The sequence below is a fragment of the Dipodomys merriami genome, unplaced genomic scaffold (genome assembly GCF_024711535.1).
Source record: "Dipodomys merriami isolate MVZ:Mamm:240054 unplaced genomic scaffold, mDipMer1.0.p SCAF_980, whole genome shotgun sequence".
NCBI classification, from domain to species: domain Eukaryota; kingdom Metazoa; phylum Chordata; class Mammalia; order Rodentia; family Heteromyidae; genus Dipodomys; species Dipodomys merriami.
In genome coordinates this window covers 171,770-198,498 of record NW_027206602.1, presented here as the reverse complement: position 1 = coordinate 198,498, position 26,729 = coordinate 171,770, and the positions used below count along the sequence as shown (strand labels likewise).

At 46.2% G+C, this 26,729-nt stretch overlaps 1 protein-coding gene and 1 long non-coding RNA gene across 12 annotated transcripts in view; one reads left to right on the top strand and one right to left on the bottom strand.

The window, feature by feature from the left end:
- Positions 1-26,729, top strand: part of LOC138822088 (PC4 and SFRS1-interacting protein-like) — a 242,520-nt gene that overhangs the window by 101,779 nt on the left and 114,012 nt on the right. The window contains exon 4 of one of the 10 annotated variants that reach the window (XM_070014624.1): positions 15,486-16,439. The exons of the other annotated variants lie outside the window; for them this stretch is intronic. Coding sequence (XP_069870725.1) covers positions 15,486-15,491 — 6 coding nt within the window. The 3' untranslated portion in view covers positions 15,492-16,439. Of the gene's footprint in view, positions 1-15,485; positions 16,440-26,729 lie in introns of those variants that run through there. 10 annotated transcript variants of the gene reach the window in all.
- On the bottom strand, positions 541-26,525 carry LOC138822090 (uncharacterized). Of its 2 annotated transcripts, none has more exons than XR_011370342.1 (3): positions 26,235-26,525; positions 21,095-21,250; positions 541-1,705 (listed from the first exon to the last, which is right to left on the bottom strand). It is a non-coding gene; the product is annotated as an uncharacterized lncRNA (long non-coding RNA). The 2 variants fall into 2 exon arrangements; XR_011370341.1 differs by lacking the exon at positions 26,235-26,525 and adding an exon at positions 25,715-25,972.

The following is a 26,729-nucleotide window of genomic DNA, read 5'->3' as shown; positions in this document are numbered from 1 at the left end:
TTGGTGTGAAGGAGCTCGCACCTGTGTTTCTTGCTCTTCCCATCCCAGTTCTGGAGTGAGGGGTTAAATGATCCCAGAAGCCCTGCCAGGTTTTGATTTGCTATTGTCTCAGCTTCCTCATAGGTTGTCTTTCAATGGGACTAACAGGAAGTGGCCAGGCAAGATACAGCTTCCAAGGACACATTCCCAGCCACCCACTTCCTCCACCCAGACCCCGTCATTTCCACCAGCTCCCAAGGGTCTAATCAAATCCTGAATCCATCAATAATCAGATCCACTGATCACATCATGATCCGATGAATCCACTGATGATCAGATGTACACTGATCACATCATGATCTGATGAATCCATTCACGATCATCACCCTGATATGATTGGATCATTTCAAAATCCATCATTGACATGGGCAGAAGTGAGCCTCCCCAGTCTCCCCCAAGTTTCTCCATCCAGTCAAGTTGACCAAACAATCAGGGCTAGGACTTCTCAAGCCCTATCACTGGGAGAGGAGGGAGGGGACGTGGGAGTGGTGATGAGGAGGATAGAGAAGAGGGTTTACAAAAAATGGTGTTCAGTAGACAGAAGTGGAGGAAAAGTCCTGGAAACATTTTATTAAGAATTAGGAGACAAAACCTATAGATTCAGAGGCAAGTCAATGACAGACTGGTGGGAAGTTAGGGGGCAGAGGGTCTGCAGGTCTGGAGTCCCAGGCACTGAGCACAGGGGCAGGAAGGCAGGACATCATGTCTAGGGGCATGGGCCAAGATGGACACTGCAGTCCAGAGTGAAACTGCTCTAGGCCTCCCTGAGAAGGCAAGGAGAGGAGTCTATTCTACACAGCTCTCCACCACATGGAAAACATGCGTGTGAGCAGCTCAGGCAGCCAAAGCCATGTCCCACCCCACTTGAGATGGAGGACTGCTGGGGATCTATGGAGGACTCTTCCAAATGCAGCCCCGAAGGCCAGCACGGCAGCTGCGTCCCAGCCAGGGTGCCCTGCTAAGCCTTTTCCATAAGAGCTATTGGTCCATTTGGCTGTCCTCAATGTATTACTCGGTATGTATTGATAGCACAATTGTCAGCCCAGCAAACATTTCCCATTTTAATAGTTCACATGAGATGCTTCATTATTGATCTTACAGCACTAAATAAAAATCTCCTTTGTCAAGGGAACATGAAATGGCTTTTAATGGACACAGCCAAATACCTGCTACTAGTTATGGGAAGAAAAATAATCAACCTGATAGAGGAGATTTGGCTTGGGGATTTTCTGGCCTTTTGGTGACACTGGATATTCCTTCCCCAGCCGACCATCCAAAGGCTGACTCTCAGTGAGAGGAGAAAGAGGAGCCATTGGCCCGAACTTTGCAATGTGCAGGTGGAATGTTTTCTATGCCTCATCTTCCATAGGTCCCCCCACATCCGTTACAGCCCCAAATGCATGATTCTATCCCCAATAAAAGCAGCTAGGCACTGCAGACATTAACTTCTCACTCAGCCAAAATCTGTTAGTGGATGGTTCCAGGATAGATCCTTCCACTCCTTGGGTTTAGAGCTCTGAGTCCCTATCTCTGTTGTCCTCTTAATTTGATCAACTGGTGCATTAGGACTGCAACCAGACATCTCTGCCATCCCTTTATGTCATCTTCTTCATCTGGGAAGCATGAATAGGGTCCAAAGGCTCCTGGGTTGAAAGCTTGCTGCCATCTGGAGATGAGAGAAATGATTGGGTCATAGAGGTTCTGATTCCACCTATGGGCTCATCCACCAGACATCATAGCTGAATGAACTGTCAGGAGGCAGGGCCTTGATAAGTGATTGGATTGTGAGGGCTCTGACTCTACCAATGGGTTCATCCATCCAGGATGTCACAGCTGGGTGGGATCTGGCTCCTACTTGAAAGACAGGGATCAGGAGGCTCACAATTTAAAGCTAGCTCAGATACACACACACACACACAATTGCAATCAATAAGCAGGTTGTAGTGGCAGCTATGCATGTGGGAGTATCATACAAATAGGAAGTTCACACCAGCCCTGGCAACATGAGACCCTATTTCAAAAGTAAACACCCCATCCTTAACCTAAGCAGTAAGAACTGGGACATGGCTCAAGTAGAGCATCTGCTGAGCAGGCGAGGCCCTGTTCAAATCCTAGTACCACCACAATATAATAATAATAACTTAAGGTACCCTTGGAAAGTCTTGATCGATGTATGTTCTTCCTGGACATCTCCCCTGGGCTCCTCACTGAGGATAGGGGACAGCTTGATTTTTTGAGAAGGGATTAAGAGTTGTGCAATCTCCCTGGCCTTACTAACAAAAGACACTGAGCAGATAAATTTTACAGCAATCAATCTCACCATTAACAAGTGGTAGCCATTTATCTCCATGATAAATCTCATCATTATAAATTGTTTCTACTCCTTATGGAGCTGTTGAGTCATAACTCAGAGCTGAGGCTACATGTGGGACTTACATAGGGCAACAACGGTCCTGGCACCTTATTTCCAAATGGAAGAAACCTGCCAAGGACTCTGGAACTTTACAAATGCAAATAGACCCCCTGAGGCAGGAGAGATGCAGAAACAAGGAAATCGTATCATTTTTAATGAATATTAAAAGTGTCAAACTCAGAAATCAGAAGAAAAAGTAGTTAGTACCCTTCTACCAACTCCATTAAGATGTCAAAACACAGCCAGGGCACCTGTGACTCACACCTGTAATCCCAGCTACTCAGCAGGCTTTAATATGAGGATCACGGTTTGAAGCCAGCCCAGGCAGGAAAGTCCATGAGACACTTATCTCTAATTAACCACCAAAAAGCTGAAAGTAGAACTGTGCCTCAAGTGGTAGAGCATCATCCTTGACCAAATGAAAAAAAAATAACTAAGGGGCAGCACCCAGGCCTTGTGTTCAAGCACCAGGACTGGCACAAAGAAGGAGGAAGAAGAGGAAGAGGACAAAGAGCAGGAGAAGGGAGGTGAGGAGGAGGAGGAAAGCTCCAGTGACTGAGGGATCCTGTATAGTTCAGACCAGAGGCAGGCTCAGCTGACTCCCTGACAGAAGGATGTTTCAGACTTTCATAAGTAGCCCAGACTGTCCTAGAACTCTTGATCTTCCTGCCTCAGCCTTGCAAGTGCTAGGATTTCTGGTGAGTGCTATCAAGCACAGACCTGCCTCCCCCCCCCTCTTCCTCAGGATGGGTCACCATAAGCAGTGAGACAGGCTGAGCCCATTCTAGCACCATCAGCAAGCGGCTCCGTGAGCTCCCAGGGAGGAGAAAGGATAAAGTATGAAGGTCACTTTGGACCCTGGATCTCCCAAGGTCACACAGTGCTTAAACCAGAGTCAGGGCCCCCCAACCACAGCACCAGGAGCCCCACATTCCATAGGGCCACTAGTTCCTCTGAGCCAAATAAAGACATGTAGCGAAGGGCAGAAAAGGGATGTCTGTGTCAGGTAATGGATAATGACAGCTCTTCTGTATGTCTTCGGCCATCTTTGGAGAGAGATGTTTGCTTTAGGTTCAACAGAAAGAATCAGGGCGGGAGGAGAGGAGGCAAGCAGAGGCAAAGCAGGGCCTGGTCACCAGTACGTTCAGAACTGGCCAAAGGTGGCTTCAGAAGTGGACTGACAGTTCGTGGTCTTAGGAGAGGTCAAGTGGTGATCCATGGTCTCAAGAGGGGTCAGGTGATGAGCAGCTGCACCTGGCTCTTCGGATGTGAGGAGCCAGGGCCCTGCTGGTCATTGTGAAGGATGATGCCTACCAACTGCCATGGCCACGGTGCTCCAGAATCTATACCCACTGTCACTCCATGGCCACACTCTCCTAACTCCTGACCCACTGCCATGGGTCAGTCAGAGCACTTCTGATTCCCCAAAAGGTGACCATCTTCCTTGATAGCTGTTTGCGGCCATGGGCTCTGACCACCAAGCTCACCCCAGTCTCAGCCCCCCTGTGTGACCCTGGTTCCCATCACCAACCCCTGCACATGGAGTTTCTTCTGGGCAGAGCTCACCCCTTCTCCCCGGGCAGTGGCTCCGAGGACCCCATCCGGGCACAATGGATACACTAAGCAGACACCGAAATGCATGGGCTGGTTTTCCACAGACCTCATTTATCCTAATGGAGCACTAATAACCATGTTTTAAATGTGAATACTGTACTATGTGTCTCCATTAGCTTGCTGTGAGCAGCGAGCAAATGAAGGACAGGATTTCAGGGCATAGAAGGATGGGGAGTAGAGGAAGAAGGAAGCCCCCTGGTGGGGGAGGGAGAGTCTCAAGAGAGCAACTTGGAAAATTCCTGGGTTTCATTACTCTAACCTCGGGGCCTCAAGGACCTCCTGTCCTTACAGGAACTGCCAGTCTCAGCAAGTTCTCCAGCTGCTGTTTCTTGAAAGTGCATCTTAATACCAAAAATGTCCCTTAGCAGGGCTAAGAACACAGAGGTCTCCAGGGGCCCATTCACTCACCCGCTGGCTTGGGGCTGGGGGGGCGGGGAGGGTGCTGTTTCATCTCTGCTATTGCATTAAAGCAGGTAGAAAAGAAAACGGTGGCAAAGAGTGGACCTCTGTTCTGTCTAACTGTGTGTGTGTATATGATTGCTCCCCACCCCATCACCCCAAGCAAAGCTTCATTACTTAGTGGGGATAAAAAAAAAAAAGCTAGATCAACCTAAAAATAGTCAATAATTACTTTGCAAATGGTTTCAGAGAGCAATTATGCCATTAGTCCAAGTGCCTTTGACTTCAACGAGTTCTCTCAGGCTCTCCACACTGGGAAAGGAGGCTCCAGAGGAGCATAAATGAGTGGCAGGAGACCACAGCATGACTGCCATCCCTACGTACATACACAGGGGCACAACATCCTGCAGAATCCCCCATGGGAAGGAGACCAGCAGTGGCTCCAAGTGACAGCCCAGTAGGGGTCTCAGCCCCTGGGAATATCTGGCCACAGGACAAAGAAGGTGCCATAGGTGCCCTGCCCCCAACACAACTCTTCCATCATCCAGTAACTGGTCTTGGCTGTTCCCACAAACTGAAGCTCAAATACGCACATATATATGTGTATATATATACATAAATATGTATATGGCACATACATATATATGTAGATATATATGCATATATCCTGTAATTTTGCAATTCCAGCCACTAGGGTGGTGGAGTTAGGAATTTGGCTCTCCTGAGACATAGACAGACACTGACACTGCTCACTGCTCACTGCCCCCAGAGCTCGGCACATGTGGCAGGATGGGAGGGATCCAAGCAGATGTTCACCCCCTGCATCATGGGCAGGGAGTTTGTTACATGGAGTACCAACTGTTGAATGTTGGGTGCTACAATCATAGTATCTATTTATGTGGTAATCTCCAATCATGCATCTACCTAATCAGTGCAAATAAGGTGGCACAACCACACTACCTTGGCTACTAAGATGGGAGCCTATCACCACCAATCCATCCACCCACCCATTGATTGGTTTGGGCTAGCTGTCCTCTGGAAACCAGTGTTTTACACCCCAGATCCAAACCACAAGAGCTCCACTCCAAATAAAGGGACACGGTGAGGGGCATGTAAAGGACAATTCTTCCATGGTGGCGATGGGGTGGAAAACAGCTTGGGCACATCATCAGCTATTTTTGGGGTACAGACATTTGCCTTCAGTTAAATAAGGAGACTTTGGCTGGGAATGTGGCTTAGTGGTAGGGTGCTTGCCTAGCATGCATGAAGCCCTGGGCTTGATTCCTCAGTACCACATACACAGAAAAAAACAAAAGCAGTGCTGTGGCTCAAGTTATAGTACACTAGCAAAAGAAGCTCCAGGACAGTGCCCAGGCCCTGAGTTCAAGCCCCAAGACTGGCAAAAAATAAAAAATAAGGAGACTTGAGGACAAAGGTATGCCAAGTTAAAATGGCCACCAGTCCCTGTGTGGCCTAGGTGGTGATCATTCTGGTCCTTGTTTCTGGTGGATTCTGGAGAGGCATGATGGCTGTCTCAGCTGGTCAGGATGAGCATATCCTGTGTCCTGTGGGGTGATCTGTCCTGAGGAGCTCTGCTGGCCCTCAGTGGTGGCTTCATCCCTTGTCAAATTATCAATTTGTCTGGTCCTTCCTGAACCCTAAAGTGATTGCAAAGCAATGGCTGGAAAAATGGTTCAGAGCAGAGACACATACAACATGAGTTAGAGGTATGAGACTCTGCCCCCACTTTTAGTTCATTTGTGGGCCCAACAAAAGTGGCTTTGAAGCAACTGTCACTTGATGCACAATGAGAATTAGTCATTTTTCTTTTTTCTTTTTGGCTGGTCCTTGGGCTTGAACTCAGAGCCTGGGTGCTATCCCTTCACTTTTTTTGCTCAAGGTTAGTGTTCTACCACCTGAGCCACAGCTTCACTTCTGGCTTTTAGGTGGTTATTTGGAGATAAGAACTTCATGGATTTACTTGCCCAGGATGGCTTCGAACTTCGATCCTCAGATCTCAGCCTCCTGCATAGCTAGGATTACAGGGCACCAGGGCGAGCAGAATCACACACACACACACATACACATACACACACACACACACACACACACACATTTAAATGGGCTTGTCTGAAATGTTTTGCGGGCCATACTGAGGTTGTACTTAGGGCCTCATGCCACACCCAAGCTCTCTTCACTCCAATTATCTTTGAGATGGGGTCTCAACCAATCAGCTGGCCTGTCATAGTCAGTGGCCCAGGCCATGCAGGCCACTTCCCAAACTCCTGAAAACCTCCTTTAACCCTCCACGGACACCATCTGAGGGCTTCCTATACCGAAGAAACTGATCCTTTCTCTCTCAGCTGCACATTTGAGTGATCAAGCTGAGCAGGACTCAACTTCCCACAGCTCCATGGAAGGCAGCCTGGGAGACTACTTCCCACCAGTGGCCTCAGAGGGGCCCTGAAGCAGCAATGCCCTTCTGGCCACACCCCCACACAAACCCCTCTGAGAATGTCTCTTTCCCCTCCCTGTCAAAATCCTCCTGGGGCTTCACAGGAAAACCCTCCAGGGGCTTGACTTGTCAGTGTGAGCTATAATCCCAGGCAGGCCTGGAGTCTAAGCTAAATTGCTCGTGCCACTGTGATGATGAACTCATTCTGCAGGGAATTGGAAATCAATTTTTGTCATCATCCAACAGAGTTCCTTTATCAAGCAGTTCCTGATAATGCAACCGACAAGGAGCTGAAGGGAAACATGGAAATGGGGGGAGGGGCGGGAGGAAACAAGCCTCCGTGTGTGTACATGTGTGTGCATGAACTGTATGTGTGTTTGTGTCTGTGCACATGTGTATATGGATGTATATATGCTCATGTGCATGTGTGCATGCTTGTGTGTGCATACATGTGTTTGCGTGTGCTTGCATGTTGTATGTGTGTATCCCAAAACACACCCTGATCCAATGCTATCCCATGTGCTCCTCATTCTCCCATCTGTAACATAAGACCTGAGGCAATTGGCCTACAGGATGAAAGGTTTCTTTTTGTTCTGGCCCACTTGGCCCTGTTGCTTTGGGTTGTGGAGGGGTAGAACACCTGGTGGAGATCACCAGGTGGGGCAAAATGGCTTCACCCCCACTGGAGACAGACAGAGGAAAAGCAGGGCCAGGCCCCTAACAGCCCCTGCCCGGCCAAGTTTCAATGACCTCACTTCCTCCCTGTGGACCACGCCCCCATTAGCCTTCCTTCTCTAGGCCACACCCCTATGGCCTTACTTTCTTCTCTAGACCCCAATGCTCTTACTTCCTCCCTCTAGGCCACGACTCAAATGCATGGGGTCTCTAGGCCACTTTTCCAATACCATCACTTCCGCCTCTAGGCCGTGCCTCTTACAGGTTCCACTGCCTGCCCATGGTGTGGGGCTGCTGGCCAAGCTGTCAGCCCTGGGCCTTTTCGGGACTGGGACTCAGGCCTTGCCCAGACTCCCCAAGGGGCACCTGGGTCTTGTGGCCCACGCCCAGCCCACCGCAGAGCTGGTGTCTGGAAGCCAGCTGGGCTGCCTTGGCAAGCATCTACGCCCCATGCCCCACTGCTCCTGGGAAGCGGGGCAGGGCCGGACGCCAACTGTCTGGGCCCATATCATTTCAACTATCAGCTGAGAACCCTGAAGCCCAAGGCCAAGACATCAGCCAGGGTCAGCCAGGCTAGGAGCTGCAGGGACAGTGCCCAGGCGCTGAGTTCAAGCCTCAGGACTCGTCCCCATCCCTCTGTGCCCACAACTAATCTTCCCTAAGGTTCATTAGCTGCTGCACTTGTTACACAATCCTCGTAGAACTGTGCTCATAGTAGGTCTGCAAGGAATATCCATGACTCAATAAAGAAGAGACCAGGCTGCAAAAATAAAAAATAGCAATACACACAGGGCCAGGGCCAGCCTTGGCTGTTCCACCCACACACCCACACCCACACACCCACCCACCCACCCACCCACCCACCTACCCACACACACACACACACACACACACACACACACACACCCACACACGCACACGCACACGCACACGCACACGCACACGCACACGCACGGCTAAGCCTTCCAGCCTCCTGAAGCAAAATTTGTAACCCAATAATGTCAGCCCCAACAGGGGGGATGAATTTGATCCAGGAAAAATACCATCCCTGGCAACCCTGAAGAATATTAAGGTCTTAACAGCCCGCGGTTTAGAATTGTCTTGAAAGGCAAGCTGGAAATAATTACACACCTGTTACTCAAAACTCAGCAGTAAAAAGGAATTTACATGAGTGCATTAATTACCTTCCCAGCGATATAAATTAGGATTTGAGTGCAGGCTGAGATTTCCCAGGATGTCAAGCAGCTGGGGCCCATCCCCCAGGCACCAGAGGACCTCAGCTGAGGGGGGATCTAAAGGCCACTGTCACCAGCCCTGCTGGAAGGTTCCATGGCTCCACAGACCACCCTTGGAGAGGAGTGCTGGCCCCGAAAGTCCAGCCTGAGCTTGGCAGAGAACAAAGCAGTCTTCTTCCCTCTCCTCCAGTCTCCCTTGGACAGAGATTCCCCCAGGGTTTTTTACAGCTCTATGTTCACATTATCTACACTTCCCTTACGGATGCTGGGGACTGTTTCCTGTGGTTCGAGCTACCATGATGATACATGAGGTGGGCTGGTTTAGAAGACATGGAAGTTTCTTTCTCCAGCATTCAAGGTCAAGGGCAAACTTGCTGCACCAGGCCATGGCAGAAGATGCCAGATCAGAGAGCAGGACCTAGGTGAACCTCAACCTCAGGAGCCCTCCTGCCATACCTGACCAACTCTGTTCCATTAATCCACACCACAGACCCACTCTCCTCACTTGGGATTCAGTTCCCACCTTCAAACCTCAGCCATGACACCAACTGCCACTGGTCTGACTCGTGGCAAGCATGGACCAAGCAGTTTGGAATCCCAGACTGTCTTTGCAGGAGCTTTGGAGTCTGCAGAGGCATTTCCACTGGCCCTCCTTGGGTCTGCAGGAAGCATTCCCATTGGTCCTCCTTGGGTCTGCAGGAGAAATGCCCATTGGCCCTCCATGGGTGAACAAGAGGTATTCCCATTGGCCCACCTTGGGTCTGCAGAGGCATTCTTATTGGCTCCTCTTGGGCACACACCCACCTCCTGGACCACTCTTTTTATTGTTTGTTTGTTTATGTGGTGCTGAGGAATGGAACCCAGGGCTCATGCAGGCTAGGCAAGTACTCTACCACTGAGCCACCTTCCCAGTCCCCAATCACTCTTGAGAGGGGCTGGAGTGCTGTGATTGGCTGGGCTTAGGTCACATGCCCCTCACTGGTGATGCTGGTGACGGGAAGAATGGTTTTGTGCCACCACAAAGGTGAAGAAAGGGGACAGGACAACACCCAGAGGAAATGGGGCTGGGCCAGAGGCAATGGTGAAGCCAGGTGTTCGGGGCATCAGTGAAGAAGGCAGCACAGGCCTCTACCCTGTGGCTGGGTCCTTCCCCCTGCCATGGCCACAACCTGGGGCCTGCCTGGTCTGAGGCAGCCAGTCTCTCTCCCAGGGAGCCTGGTGAGTCAGAGAGTAGCCCTGAGCTTGGGCAGGGGGTTTGACCTTCAGCAGATCCTCAGGATGCCCCGGGACAGAGCCACTTGGAAGGCCATCCAGGTAAGCCCAAGGCCCTGTATGCATTGCCAGTGGAAGGGCAGACCGTGGTGTGAACTTCCTGGGAAGCTCTGCACAGAGCTGGGGGCCTGTGAGCTGGGTCCAAAGGGGCAGACTGGACGTCTTAGTAGGGGTTACTTACAGAGCAGGAGACAGCTATGAGCCCCTAGCCTGTACCACCCAGAGAGTCATCACGAGGACCCTGGAAGACAGACACACATATACTACTATCCCTAAATTCTCCTGTGACTCTGTCTTTAACAGAATCTAGGTCAGAGCACCACCTAGTGTCAAGCCCGCAGAGTAGCTGCAGGTGGAATATGGGATGGCCTGCTTGCACCCTGCTTGCTGTCACCCAGGATCCAGCCAAGGGAAGGAGGTCTTGTGTGCTGCAGTTCACCTGGTCCAACAGCTAAGTAATGACTTGCTACAAGATGGTGTTACTCCAACTCCAGCAAGGACAGGACCTATACACCTAGAGATCAGTGCTGTGACCTGGAGCTCAGCACTCCTCATGGATAAACAAACCCCTAAGGGTTCACCTAGCCTCACAGAACAACCTCTCTGGGAAGAGAAGGCTGGATGGTGAATCCAAATTCAGAGGTGCAAGATAAGCAGAGCTTAGTTAAGGTCATGCCAAGGACATGACTGCAGTGAGTCTAGATTCCTTCCTGAAACCCATCTGCAAAAGGGGAGAGGGGCTGAGCACATCAGGGCACACCTGTCATCCCATTTACAGAGAAGACATAGGTAGAAGGATCTCAGTCGGAGGCTGACACTGGGCAAAATTGCAAGGACTTTCTGAAAAAGTATCTATAGCAGCTGGGCACTGGTGGTTCAAGCTTTTCATTCTAGCCAATCAGGAAGCTGAGATCTGAGGATCACGTTTCAAAGCCAGTCCGGGCAGGAAAGTCCGTGAGCTCTTAACTCCAATGAAACAACAGGAAGCCAGAAGTGGTGCTGTAGCTCAAGTGGTAGAGTGCTCACCTTGAGCTGAATAGCTGAAGGACAATCCCCATGCCCAGAGTTCAAGCCCCACAACTGACCAAAAAAAAAAAAAAAACTTAATTAAAACTGTTGCTGGTGTGCCAGTGCTTCCTGCCACCATCCCCAGCCTTCACCCCACCAGTCCCTAGAGAGATACCAATTATCTCCCCGGAGGATGTGAAGTGTTCAACACGCTCTCTCCTAAATGACACGAATCTTTAACATATTATACCTAAAAAATAAATTCATATAGCACTTTTCTGAGAAAAAGAAATGCTCCAAGTTTGGATGGATGGATGGATGGATGGATGGATGGATGGATGGATGGATGGATGGATGGATTGTGGACAGATGGAGGATGAATTGATGCATGAACGGATGGTAAAGAGGAGGATAAGGGATGGAGGGTAGAAAGATGGATGATAGATGAATTGAGTGGGTGAATGGATGGATGGGTGGATTGTGGATGGATGAGCATGGATGATAGATGGATAGATTGGGTGGGTGGATGGATGATGTGTAGATATTGGATGGGTGAATGGATTATGGATGACTGATGAGTAAATGGGATTGGATTAATGATGGATGGATGGGTGGATGGACAGATGGTGGAGAGATGGATGAGGGATGGATGGGTAGATAGATGGATGATGGATGGATGAATTGACGGGTGGTAGATGGAAATATATTTGGTCTTTGCTCCTCTTAGCACAGAACTTCAAAAATCTTCTTTAAGAAGATATTAAAGTGAATCATGTTTTGATGGTGAGATTCTTACTAAGCCATCTTGACAGGATTCTTGCTATATCTGGGTGATGTAAGGATGAGCAAACCACCTGGAGAGACTTCAGAAAAGCCCTAAACTTTGGTGCCATTGGGTTATTATGGGGGAGCACTGCCACCTAGTGTCCAAAGAGGTGAAGAGCAGGAGCCTGAAGAGACCATGAAATGGTCAAAGCAGGGTGGTGGCCCCACCAAAAAATCTAATGATACACTTCTTGCCATGTTGTGTGTGTGTGTGTGTGTGTGTGTGTGTGTGTGTGTGTGTGTGTGTGTGTGTGTGTGTGTGTGTGTGTGTGTGTGTGTGTGTGTGTGTGTGTGTGTGTGTGTGTGTGTGTGTGAGAGTTCTGAGCCATGAATTCAGGGCATGGGTGCTGTTCCTGAGCTTTTGTGTTCAAGACTAGTGCTCTACCACTCAGTCCACAGCTCCACTTTCAGCTTCTTTGGGTGGCTAATTGCAGAAGAGTCTCACAGACATTCCTGCCCAGGCTGGCTTTGAAAAGTGATCCTCAGATCTCAGCATCCTGAGTAGCAAGGATGACAGAAATGAACCTTGCTTTTGCCACCTTTTAATATTTGCAATTGGTTACATTTTTTATTTACTTTGTTAATTTAGAGGTGATATACAGTGGGATTACATTTACATTCACCAGGTAATAAATACATTTCCTTACATAGAGTATCATCTGTTTCCCTCATCCTCTCCCATTCCCTCTCTTCTATCTGCACCCACGAGTTGCATAGTTGGCTTTCATCCATGTTTAGTACACTCCACTGCCACACTTTTTCACCCTTTTCCCTCAGATTCTATGCCCTCCCCTCCCTTTCCACAGATGTTCATGTGAATACACTATCTATAAGGTAAAGAACACAGAGTCATCATATAAATAAAAAAACTAAGAAAAAAGATAGTTATTTCCATATCTTTGGAGTTCATTTCAGTATGTGTATTATATAAATAAAAAGAGGTGCTTGGGTATTTGAGACTAATAGATTATAGGAGAATTATTTCATAGTCTATGAGATCTGGTTCTATTAAATATTGACCCATGTATCTTACAATAAATATATATTTTAAAAATGACCCATGGCAGCTTTAGAATGTCCTTGTTTGTGATCATTTAGGTAAATGCCCAAAAGTGGGATTGCTGGGTCATTGGGAAGCTCTATGTGGAATCTTTTGAGGAACCTCCATACTGCTTTCCAAAGTGGTTGAACAAGTTTACACCAGACCAACAATGCAGTAAGGTTCCCTTCTGTCCACATCCCTCCAGCATCTGTTGTTATTAAAGTTCCTGATTATAGCCATTTTAACTGGGGTGAGGTAGACGAGCAGAAAAGATCAGAAAAGTTGATGTTATGCAAAATGACTCCAAGATAAGGATTCAAATGTTTTTTTTTTCCTTTCTTGGGATTGTTACATAAGATGAGTTCTTTATTGCTTTGTACGTCCCTCCCCCACAGTATAACCCCTGCTTTCACTCTATTTGATGTTGGTATAATTTGTGAAGAGGAAAGGAAAAAACAAATCATTTAACTCTGGATACAGGAGGACCCACTGCTACAATGATATGTACAAGTCGTTATGTTGAAAAATGAACTTTACAACTTTGGCTGGTGTGGGGGTGGGGGAGTAGGGGTGTGGGGGTAAGTAGGGATGGGAAGGGGAAAAAGGAGGAGGCAACAATTCTTGATAAGAAATGTACTCGTTACCCTGCCCATGTAATTGTAACCCCTCTGTACAGCATTTTCACAATAATTTTAAAAATGACCCATGGTTTGCCTCATTTGTAAGAACTACAATATGTCTATGATATTCTGTAACAAGCTCTCAATACCCCAAATTGCTAAGTGCATAGGACCACATATAATGAAACATAACAACATGAACTCCAGGAATCAGAAAGAAGAGGCTCTTTTCATATCTTGTATGTAGTTATTATTTTTTTCCTCTTATAGTTTTCTGTACCTTGTGTCTTTTATATAAATTTATTCATTCTTTGGAAAAGAAAGGGAATCACAGAAAAAGCAGGACAAAGGATGAAGTAATGCAACATTAATACTCACTTGGCACTAAGTTGGAAATGAACCTTACAACTGTGGGGAAGGGGACTAGGGATGGGTAACATGGAGAAATAGGGATGGGTTAACACTATTTAAAAACAAATGTATCCATTACCTTACTTATGTAAGTGTATACCCCAGATCATCATCTTTTCAATAAAGATAAAAAATTTAAAAAATGTTTTCCTAAAAAGTCAATTCAGCCAAAGGACACTGGATGGAATCTGCACAAGTTAAAGTAACAAGATTATTGCATGCCAAATTCAGTGCCAGAGTTCTTTTTTTTGGGGGGGGGGGTCCGGTCGTGGGGCCTGAACTCTGGGCCTGGGCGCTGTCCCTCAGCTCTTCAGCTCAAGGCTAGCACTCTACCACTTGAGCCACAGCACCCCTTCCGGCTTTTTTCTTTTTGCGTATGTGGTGCTGAGGAATCGAACCCAGGGCCTCTGGCATGCAAGGCAAGCGCTCTACCACTGAGCCACCTTCCCAGCCCTCAGTGCCAGAGTTCTAACAGGCACTAAGTATCCTGGTGCCAGTGGCTCACACCTTTAATCCTAGCTACTCAGGAAGCTAAAATCTGAGGATCACCATTCAAAGTCAGCCTGAGCAGGAAAGTCCATGAGACTCTTATCTCCCAAAAAACACCAGAAAATGGGAAGTGGCACTGTGGCTCAAGTGGCAGAGCCCTACCCTTGAGCTGAAGAGTTTGGGTCAATGAGGCCCAGAGTTCAAGCCCCACCACTGACAAAAAGAAAAAAAAAAAAGAAAACTGGTACTAAATAAATACTAGAGCCCCTAATTCCTTTGAGGTCCTTTGATACCCTCTTGTTACATGCGATCTTTGGGGAATGATACTGTTTTCCAAAACAGTGGCTCATGGGTCATCGGAATCAAAATCATATGAAAAGCTTGTAAAATGAACATTGTCTCAGTCCCAGACAAGAGATGCATTTGTCTGTATCTAGAGAAATAACCTCTCTGTAACAGTCTGGATCTTAGACTCCCTCTGCGTTCCATTACTTCTGGTTGGAGCTGTACTGCAAAAGATGCTACTCGCTGAGCAAGCCATTAAGAACAGTGTCTTCAAATTCACACATTATGGCTGTCCTCATGAGCTACACTCATATGACTGAGATTTCAGAGGCCAGAGAATGACTAAGATACAAAAGCAAAAACTTTTGGCAGGAAAAACTCATAAATACACAAAGTCCTCTACAGACAGACAACAGGAAAAGCTGGAAGTGGGAATACTGGGTAAGGCCTTGGTCCTTACACACCTTACACAAGAGACCAACACAAAACTGAGGCTAGGAAGCACTGCTCTGACAGTTCAAATCAGCAGTTTACAAGAAGTGGCACTGTGGCTCAAGTAGTAGATTGCTAGCCTTGCACAGGACAAGCTGAGGGACAGCGCCCATGCCCAGAGTTCAAGCCACATGATCGCCAAAGAAAAAAAATCCTCTGTTTACTCACACAAAATGAGATGCTACTTTTTTTTTTTTTTTTGTGGCTCAAGCGGTAGAGTGCTTGCTTTGAGCTGAAGAGTTGAAGGACAGTGCCCAGGCCCAGAGTTCAAGCGCCACAACCAACAACAACAACAACAAAAAAGAAGAAGACCACTGAGGTTAAAAGTCGATATAGAAGCCCAGCAATGGTGGCTCACACCTTATATAATCCTAGCTACTCAGGAGGCTGAGATCTGAGGATCACAGTTCAAAGCCAGCCCGAGCAGGTAAATCCGTGAGACTCTTATCTCCAATAAACCACTAGAAAACAGGAAGTGGTGCTGTGGCTCAAGTGGTAGAGCTTTTGCCTTGTGCTGAAGAGCACAGGGACAGCTCTCAAGCCCAGAGTTCAAGCCCCATGACCAAACAAAAAAAATCTATAGAAAGAATTATCAAATGTGATTATAGACCAGGCACTGATGGCTCACACCTATAATCCTAGCTACTTAGGAGGCTGAGATCTTAGGATCATGTTCAAAGTTAGCCCAGGCATAAAAGTCACCAGGAGACTTTTATCTCCAATTAACCACTCAAAAGCCAAAAGTGGCACCATGTTAAAGTGGTAGAGGACTAGCTTTGAGGCAAAGAGCTCAACGACAGCACCTAGGCCCTGAGTTCAAACCCCACTACCAAATAATTATAATAATAATAATAATAACCATAACCTAAATTGCTAACAAAAAGCAATATTGCTTTACAAACACTCATCTGAGCCAGGCACCGGTGGTTCACTTCTGTAGTCCTAACTACGTAGGAGCCTGAGGTCTGATAATAATAGTTCAAAGCAAGCCCCACAAGGAAGGTCTCTGAGATGCTTATCTCCAATTAACCACCTAAAAACTAGAAGTGAAACTCTGCCTCAAAGTGGTAGAGTACTGGCCTTGAACAAAAAAGCTCAGGAACAGTTCCCAGGTCCTGAGTTCAAGACATGACCAATGACCAATGGAAAAAGAAAAGAAAAGAAAGCACGAGAGACAGAAGGGTAGGGAGGAAGGGAGGGAGTCAGGAAGGGAGGGAGGGAAGGAGAGAGGGAGGGAGGGAGGGAAGGAAGGGAAGAAGGAAGAAGGAAGGGAGGGAGGGAGAAAAATCTCATCTAAGCATTTTAAACATATAAATTTAATCTTCTTTCTTTGCCAGTTCTAGGACTTGAACTCAGGGCATGTGCACTGTCGCTGAGCTTCTTTTGCTCAAGGATAATACTCTATCACATGAACCACAGTACGACTTCTGGCTTTTTCGTTTATATGGTACCTGCTGAGGGATCAAACCTAGGGCTTCATGCATGGTAGGCAAACACTCAACCATTAAGCCACAGTCCCAGCCTCATAAATTCAATCTTTTTAACACTGCTAGATAGATACCTGTTAGAGAGATACCATTATGACCCTGATTTACAAATCAGGAAAATAAGGTCATTTGCCCTACTTAACAGGACTAATATTAGACAAATTGAATTCATACTTCACAGTTTGGCTCCATGATATGTCATTTTAACCTATAATGCCTTTCTGGAAGAAAAGAAATAATTAAAGGAAATAAAAGTAGACATTCTGAAGAAAATAATTCAATGTGTGTTCAATGCTGAAAAATATCAGACAATGGAGTTGGGAGAGACCCTCCAGCCAGGTGCCAGTGACACACACTAAATCCTAGCTATTCAGGAGGTTAAGATCCAGATCATCAAGGTTTGAAGCCAGCGTGGGGAGGAAAGTCCTAGAGACAACATCTCCAAAATAGCCAGAAAAAAGCCAGTCTGGAGGCATGGCTCAAGCAGCAGAATGCCAGCTAAGCATGCATAAGGACTTGAATTCAAACCTCAGCACAGATAACAGTTCCTCTAATGAGAACTGTTTAAACTCCAAGTCTCATTCAAGCCAGGCATCCTCCCACTTAAGCTATACCATAGATGGGATCACAGATATGCACCACCATGCCAGGCTTATTGACTAAAAAGGAGTGGCACTGTGGCTCAAGTGATAGAGTGCTAGCCTTGAGATGAAGAGCTGAGGGACAGCGCCCAAGTCCAGAGTTTAGGCCCCACTACTGGACTCAAAAAAAAAAAAAAAAAAAAAAAAAAGAATCAACTCAACAAGAGAAAGAACATGTCAACATAAAGATTGGGGGGAGGGGTATGGTCATGGGCCTTGAACTCAGGACCTAGGCATTGTCCCTGAGCTTTTTGTGCTCAAGGCTAGAACTCTACCACTTTGAGCCACAGCTCCACTTGCAGTTTTCTGGTGCCTTATTGGAGTTATCTCATGGCTTTTCCTGTCCAGGCTGGCTTCCAATCATGATCATCAGATCTCAGCCTCCCAAATTGCTAGGATCACAGGTGTGAGCCACAGGCCCCCTGCTGACATAAGAATTGTATCAAATGTTCATAGAAGTCAAAAGTGGAAACAAAGCAGAGGCCTGGTGGCTCACACCTGTAATCCTAGCTACTCAGGAGGCTGAGATTTAAGGATCGCTGTTCAAAGCCAGCCCCAGTAGGAAAGTCCATGAAACTCTTATCTCCAATAAGCCACCAGAAAACCGAAAGTGGTGCTGTAGCTCAAGTGGTAGAGCAAGCTTAAGAGTTGACGGACAGTGCTCAGGCCCAGAGTTCAAGCCCCATAATTGACAAAAAAAAAAAAAAAAAAAGTGGAAACAACTCAAACACCTACTAACTACTGAATAGATAACCAAAATGTAGTATATCCATACCATAGAATGTTCAGCAATAAAAAGAAGTAACATTTTAGCCGGGCGCTGGTGGCTCACGCCTGTAATCCTAGCTACTCAGGAGGCTGAGATCTGAGGATCGCGGTTCAAAGCCAGCCCGGGCAGGAAAGACTGTGAGACTCCTATCTCCAATAAACCACCAGAAAACCGGAAGTGGCGCTGTAGCTCAAGTGGTAGAGCGCTCGCCTTGAGCTGAAGAGCTGAGGGACAGCGCCCAGGCCCAGAGTTCAAGCCCCATGACCGACAAAAAAAAAAAAAGAAAAAAAAGAAGTAACATTTTGATACAGGCTACAACATGATAAAGCTCAAGAATATGTCCAGTGAAAGAAGACAAATACTACATATTCCATGATATGAATTAGAATCTGTTAAAAGACAAATGTATATGTTACTGGTAGTTTAAATAATTTTTTTTCAAATTCTAGAATTATGAAGAATACTGTAGCCACTAATAATATGAAAGATTTCTAGTCATTTTCCCTTTCCTAACTAAAAAAGAATGAAACTAATGTGAACTATTGTACCATTAATATATTAATACTTTTGTAGGAAAAAGTCTGGACAAATATTTCCCAAAATATTATTGGCAGTAAACTCTAAGAAGTAGGATTACATTCAAACATGTATACCATCTAGATCTATCCTTGCCAAATTAAGTATGAGAAAAGACTATCCCCTCCCAACCCTCATGATGCTTCTGCAGTTTGTATCTGCCATTACTGTGGTTTAAACTCAGGGCCTTTCAGCATCCCTCAGCAATCTCCTCCTCACACTGGTAATATATTACTTGAGCCATACCTCTGCTTCCAGCTTTTTGCTGGTTAACTGGGCGGGGTAGGGGGAGGTTGGGAAGGTATGGGAAGGGGAAACAAAGGAGGAGGCTACAATGCTTGATAAGAAATGTACTCATTGCCGGGCGCTGGTGGCTCACGCCTGTAATCCTACCTAGTCAGGAGGCTGAGATCTGAGGATCGAGGTTCAAAGCCAGCCCTTGCAGGAGAGACTGTGAGACTCTTATCTCCAATAAACCACCAAAAAACCGGAAGTGGCACTGTAGCTCAAGTGGTAGAGCGCTCGCCTTGAGGTGAAGAGCTGAGGGACAGCGCCCAGGCCCAGAGTTCAAGCCCCATGACCGACAAAAAAATAAAAAGAAATGTACTCATTATCTTGCCCATGTAATTGTAATTCCTCTATACAGTGTTTACAGAATAAATTTAAAACAAATAAAGAATATAAATAAATAAACGTCTCATGGATTTGACTTCCCAAGCTGACTCTGAACCACATTTATCAGATCTCAGCCTCTTGAGTAGCTAAGATAATAGACATTAGCCACTTGCACCTGGCTTGTAGAATATCTTTTTTAAAAGATTTTATTTATTTATTTGTTTGTTTGTTTGTTTGTTTGTTTGTTTGTTTGTTTTCGGTCATGGGCCTGAACTCTGGGCCTGGGCCCTGTCCCTGAGCTCTTCAGTTCAAAGCTAGCACTTTACCATTTGAGCCCCAGCGCCACTTCTGGCTTTTTTCTGCTTATGTGGTGCTGAGGAATCGAACCCAGGGCCTCATGAATGCAAGGCAAGCAATATACTGCTTAGCCACCTTCCCAGGCCCTAGAATATCTTTTAAATAAATTATTTTGAAAACAGAATTAAATATACAGAATATAATCCCCAATTATTTTAGATTTAGCAGAATTTTTCTGTTATGTGACTATAAAAGTTCTACATAGCCAGGTGCCAGTGGCTCACGCCTGTAATCCTAGCTACTCAGGAGGCTGAGATCTGAGAATCCACGGTTCAAATCCAGTGCAGACAAGAAAGTCCATGACACTCTTATCTCCAATTAACCACCAAAAAAACAGAAGTGGTGCTGTGGTTCAAGTGGTGGAGCACTAGTCTTGAGCTGAAGAGCTGAGGGACAGCGCCCAGGCCCAGAGTTCAAAGTCCCACGACTGACAAAAAAAAGTTCTACATATATAGGTTCAATTTCTGTACTTACCTTTTTTAAAACTATATTTAATAGAAAGTTAAATTCTCCTCAAGGGCCCAGTTTTGTAATACCTTAGAATACTGTACTCCACCTACCATAGGTGAATGAACTAAAATTAATCACCTTACTCAAAGGTATAAAGGAATCTATGATACAAAAAAGATGAAGCAAGCTGGGCGCTGATGGCTCACACCTGTAATCCTTGCTATTCAGGAGGCTGAGATCTGAGGATCTCGGTTCAAAGCCAGCCAAGCAGGAAAGTCCATGAGACTCTTACCTCCAATAAACCTCCAGAAAACTAGAAGTGGTGCTGTGGCTCAAGTGGTAGAGCATTAGCCTTGAGCTGAAGAGGTGAGGGACAGCACCCAGGCCCAGAGTTCAAGCCCCATGGCCAACAGAAAAAAAAATCTCATTCTACCTTCAAATGATGCAATTAAATGCATCTTCTCAAAATGTAAACTGAGAGATAAAGTACAAGAGCAATTAACAGTAGAGCTAAAACTAAAAGAATGCTTAAGCAGAAGCAATTAGGGCTACTGAGATGAACAAGAGAAATTAGAATCACAGACATTATGGCAAAATGAAATAATGGCCAAACCCAAGTGGAAATAAGCAGAGACACAAGTAAAAGATTTAGAGTAATGGAAAAGAACAACCAAAGCTCTAGTCTCAGGACAAACTTCACATACACAGAGTTAATAAAGTTCACAAAGAAGCATAATAATCCCTATAGAATCTCTGGACCCAGAGCTATGTTTATAAGCCATCATCCTGTTTGCTCCATTTCAAGATATTTTTACTTCCTTTATGCTTCCATCAAAATTCTTCCAATTAGCTCTGACAGTCACAATTACTTGTTCCTTGCAACGAATAGCATTTTTCAACTAAAAAAAAGAGACTGGAGGCTTACCTTTGAGTATCACCAGTGGCACTATTTGAAGAGTTTACACTCATGGTAAGTCTTGCAACTCCTTAAAAATACCCCACTGTTTCTTAATGATATAGTTCTTTATTGGCGATTGAAATTGTTCAAGATGTCTGTGTTACAGGTTAGGTGGACTAAAGTCTGTTAATATAATAAACAATACAACAGCAAGTTTATATTTGAATCCTGAAAGAACTGATTATTTTCCTTTGGATCTATAGGCTGGTTGCTAATTTTTTTTAAATTATTGTATAACAAACAAGGGATTTTTTATTTTTTTTTATTTTTTTTTTTTTTTGGTCCGGTCGTGGGGACTGAACTCTGGGCCTGGACACTGTCCCTCAGCTTTTTCAGCTCAAGGCTAGCGCTCTACCACCTGAGCCACAGCACCACTTCCAGCTTTTTACTTTTTGCTTATGTGGGGCTGAGGAATCGAACCCAGGGCCTCATGTATGCAAGGCAAGCGCTCTACCACTGAGCCACCTTCCCAGCCCCACAAGGGATTTTTTCAAAGAAGGGTTTATTTTTATAAAGCAGCAGGCACTGGTGGCTCACACCTGTAATCCTAGCTAATCAGGAGGCTGAGATCTGAAGATAAAAATTCAAAGCCATCCTGGGCAACAAAGTCCATGTGACTTTTTTTTTGGTCGTGGGGCCTGAATTCTGGGCCTGGGCGCTGTCCCTCAGCTCTTCAGCTCAAAGCGAGCACCCTACTACTTGAGCCATGGCGCCACTTCTGGCTTTTTCTGCTTATGTTGTGTTGAGGAATCAAACCCAGGGCCTCATGCATGTGAGGCAAGCACTCTACCATTGAGCCAACTTCCCAGTCCCATGAGAATCTTTTATCTCCAAATAACTACCAGAAAAACTGGAAGTAGCACTGTGGCTCAAAGAGGGAGAGCACTAGCCTTGACCAAAAGAGTTCAGGGACAGCACCCAGTACCCAAGGTTAAGCCCCACAATGGACCAAAAAAAGCATTGGAAGCAAAAATGACGAAAACATTAAAAAAAAAACCCACAAACATGATCCTTCTTGAAAGAACAGGTATTTACTTTTAATATTTTATAAGAAAAGTTATCCAAAAAATAATAATTGTGGAAAAATAATAACAAATTATGTTTGAACTTGGAAATGGAATATGTAGTACCCAACTGCAGGACAGATAATTCTATTTCTTTTAAAAAAAAAAAAAAACAAGCAGCTACTCCTAATGAAGTTTTTTGTTTTGTTTTGTTGGTTCTGGTCCTGAAGCTAAAACTCAAGGCCTGAGTTTTCGGGCTCAAGGTTAGCACTCTACCACTTGACGCACAGCTGCACTTCCAGCCGTTTTAGTGGTTAATTGTAGATGAGTAACAAGTCTCCTGGCTGGATTTGAACCAAGAGAGTCAGATCTCAACCTCAGGAATTGCTAAGATTACAGGCATTAGTCACCTACTCCCTCTGCCCAACCAGATAGTTGTAAAACTATATTGCAACTGAAAAGTCCAAACCACTCCCAAATAAAAGGTCCAATGGTGATTTGTGGTTTCTTTTATTCAGCGTTCCTCAATAGAAATTAAAAAAAAAAAACATGAAAAAGAAATAAAACAAAAAGGGGCTGGGAAGGTGGCTCAGTGGTAGAGCACTTGCCTTGCATGCATGAGACCCTGGGTTCTGTTCCTCAGAACCACATAAGCAAAATGAAAAAAGCTGGAAGTGGCGCTGTGGATCAAGTAGTAGAGCACTAGCCTTGAGCTAAAGAGCTGAGGGCCAGCTCTTCCGGTCGTGGGGCCTGAACTCTGGGCCTGGGCACTGTCCCTCAGCTCTTCAGCTCAAGGCTCGTGCTCTACCACTTGAGCCACAGCGCCACTTCCATCTTTTTTCATTTTGCTTATGTGGTGCTGAGAAATCGAACCCAGGGCCTCAGGGATGCAAAGCAAGTGCTCTACCACTGAGCCACCTTCCTAGCCCTAAAAATTTTTTTGAAAAGCTAACAATCCAATAAAATATACAATTTAAAATGCCCCCTTTTTTTTTTAATTCAGCAAGTCCTGGGAAAGAAAACTACAGTTATCTCTCTCGACAGGTAAACTCTCACTGATAAACAAAAATAAAAAACAAAAGCAAGAAAATTCAGCTGACACTGGTGGCTCACTGATAAGAGGACAATTAAAATTTAAAACCATCCTGGTCAGAAGTCTTTGAGACTGCATCTCAAAAAAATAATAATAAATGAAAGATTGAAATTGGGGCTATGTCCATTTTACTATATGGGCCATGTCCATTTTAATATGCTAACTGCTAATTCTGCTTCTGTAAACCTGCTTGCGCTAACACTGACTCTTCCCCTCCCAGAAATAAGTTAAAAAGTTACAAAGTCCAGATGCAGGCCGGCCCAGGGACAGGGTCTGCAAACATAGATATGTTCTTCTAACGCCCTGTTTAGAAACTCTCAGCAAGGGGGCTCAAAATAAAGACCATCTGGCGAGCCCAGCAAACTAGGGAGCCTGTAACTATGTGGACTCCCCTCCAGAGAAGCCTCCCCCCCCCCTTAGGGAACCAACTAGTTTTCAACAAGTGTTACAAAACTTCCTGTGCAGAGCTGAGCCAATCCTGGGGAGCCTGGGGTCTTATGCTAATCCTGTGGTTTTTGTCTTTAAAAGTGCCTGTAACCTCTGCTCGGGGCTTCCAGTCTGCCTTCGACAGGGAGACCGTTTGCGCAAACGCCTAATAAAATCCTCTTGCTTGTTGCATCTGCTGGTTTGGAGTCTTGGTTCTTGGGGTGCCCTCCCGTTGAAGAAAGCATCCCAGTGAGTCTGGGGTCTTTCAATTAAAAAAACAGCAAAAAAGGTAGGGCCAAGGCTCAAGTGGTAGAGGTCCATATATGAACAAGAAAGCTAAGTAAGAGCAACAGGCCCTGAGTTCAAGCCCAATACCAACATAGAAAAGAACAATAATGATTAACTCTCTTGATCATAGAGATATCTCTATAAAAATCTTTTTTACTAATGTGTACAAAAGGCCTTCTTCATAAATTACCTTTTAATAATATAATCTACGGTAATTTTCAAAGGCCTTCTTGCAAAAAGATAAAAGGAAGAAGGAGCCAGGTGCTGGTGGCTCACGCCTGTAATCCTAGCTACTCAGGAGGCTGAATAGTTCAAAGCCAGCCTGGTCAGGAAAGGCCATGAGACTCTTATCTCCAATAAACATACAGAAAACAAGACGTAGCGCTGTAGCTCAAGTGGTATAGTACTCGCCTTGAGGGGCAGTGCCCAAGCCCAGAGTGCAAGCCCCACAACTGACAAAAGAAAAAAAAAAGGAAGAAGGAAAGAGAACTTGTCACTTGCTTTAGCCTGCCTACTTCCTAGAAACCTCTTCTATAGGAGATACTTCAACTTATATAGAGCCAATTTACCTTACTTCAGTATTAAGGAATCTCTGGGTAAATATACTAAACAGAGAGAAAATAATTCACAGCATCCAAATATATGCAAATACTAATAAACCACGAGAACGTCTATTCACAGAAATCTAATATTCTAAGAAGACAATGGGTTTTTGTTATTAATTTTTTTTCATTTTTATCTTCTAATGATTCTACAAAAGGGTTATAGTTTTACATGTACATTTGTTTGTACACTGAGTCTTGATCAGTCACCCCTCCCATCACTCTGTACTACCAACCCACCCATCCAGCAGCCATATCAAGTTCCTGTCCTTCAGTTTTTATTACTTAACCTAGAACTCTGAAAAACATTATTCCTGATTAAGAAAGGGAACAGGTAAAACTTGAAGTGATTTGTTGAAGGGGAAAGAAATAATGAAATAATTATTGACATTTTGAACGTACAAAGACATCCTGAAGGGGCTGGGAAGGTGACTTGGCCATAGAGTGCTTGCCTCACATGCATGAGGCCCTGGGTTCGATTTCTCAGCAACACATAAACAGAAAAGGCTAGAAGTGGCATTGTGGCTCAAGTGGTAGAAAGCCCTAGCCTTGAGCTGAAGAGCTCAGGGACAGCGCACTGGCCTGGAGCTCAAGTATCATGGCCAACAAAAAGAAAAAAGAAAAAAATACATCCTGAAGACTAAAAAGAGGAACAAAATACCAGTGTGCTCTGTCTCTGCTCCCACTAAGCAAGCCTCAGAAAGGACCACTGGGGATTTAAAAAAATTATTCAAATAAAGAGACTAAGGAGAAGACACAACACAGTACCAAGAACTAAGTCTCCAGGCTGGGAAGGTGGCTCATTGGTACAGCGCTTGCCTTGCATGCATGAGGCCCTGGGGTTCAATTCCTAAGCACCACATAAGCAGAAAACGCTGGAATTGGCTCTGTGGCTCAAGTGCTAGAGTACTAGCCTTGAGCTGAAGAGCTGAGGGACAGTGACCAGGCCTAGGGTTCATGCCCCACAACCTGAAAAAAAAAAAAAGTAAAGTCTACCACAAACACAAAATGTTCAAGAGTAATAGACTAATAAAATAGTTTGGCCTAAAAACGTGAAATATCAGCCAAAAGGTCAAAAGGCTGACAAATGAATGACAAATGATGAGGAATGAACGAATGAGTGAATGGCGTGGCTATGCCCCTAGGGGCTGACTGTGGGGAGGCGGAGTCCTACCTGCTCTTCTCTTCCTAGGATGCTCCTCCGAGATCTAGCTGCAGTGGGCCAGGACTGGCTGGGAAGGCTTGTCCCGGCTAACGATGGGGCCCCGCAGCGGCCCAAACCAGCCCGGGGACCCCCGTTCCCCCCACGGCTCCGCTCCACACCTCCCGTCCCAGTCGAACCCTTTACCTCTGGGGGCGTTGTGGTCCAGAGGTCCTTAGACCCCAGAGGCAGCTCCCAGCCTCCGAGTAGGAGGCCCCAAATGAAAACTGTTGGAACCTGAGGGCCTCTAGGAGCCTGGAGAGGAAGGGGGAATACCCCGCCCCCCGCAGCCCCCACTTCTGGGGGCTGAGCAAAGAAGGAACTTCCCTCACACACAGCTCCTAGGACTTTCTCGGGCCTTCCAGGCTATGCCCAAGTCTCACGTCCCGCCCCCCCACCAGCCGTGGGGCCTGCCCTCTGCTCCCGCCGCCTGCCACCAGCCTCTAGCTTCCCGCTTCCCGCTGCCCAGTGCGGGCAGCTCCAGGATACGTACTCGGAGAATGCCGGGCTCTGATTGGGAGAGTTCACCCGCTTCAGCTTTGCCTTCGCCTAGACAGGCGCATGCACTGTTGCTGTGGAGGGGAAAGGAGAGGGAGGAGGCACCGATGCACCTGCACAAGGTGCGCACGGGTGATCCGGCACTAGGCTCTCCTCCTCCCCAAGCCTGCCTTCATGCTCACACTGCCTTGGCTCCGCAGGGGGTTCTCGGGTCACAGAGACTCCTGATCCTAATGGGAGCGCAGCTTCCCGCTCCTCAGCCCTTTTGCCAGCCTACTGAGTAAACATCACCGAAGCCAGAACCCAGCTCCTGCACCTTTACCCCAGCAGGCGAGCCTGGGGGCGCCCCAAACCCCACCCCAGTGCTGGGGGGGGCGCAGGACCTCCAGGGACTTCTCTGGGGGGCTGCTGCATAGGTGGCTGCATTTCTCTCGCTCTAGTCCCCTCCTCCCATCCTCTTTGTATCCCAGTTTGGGGTGGGGAGATCAAA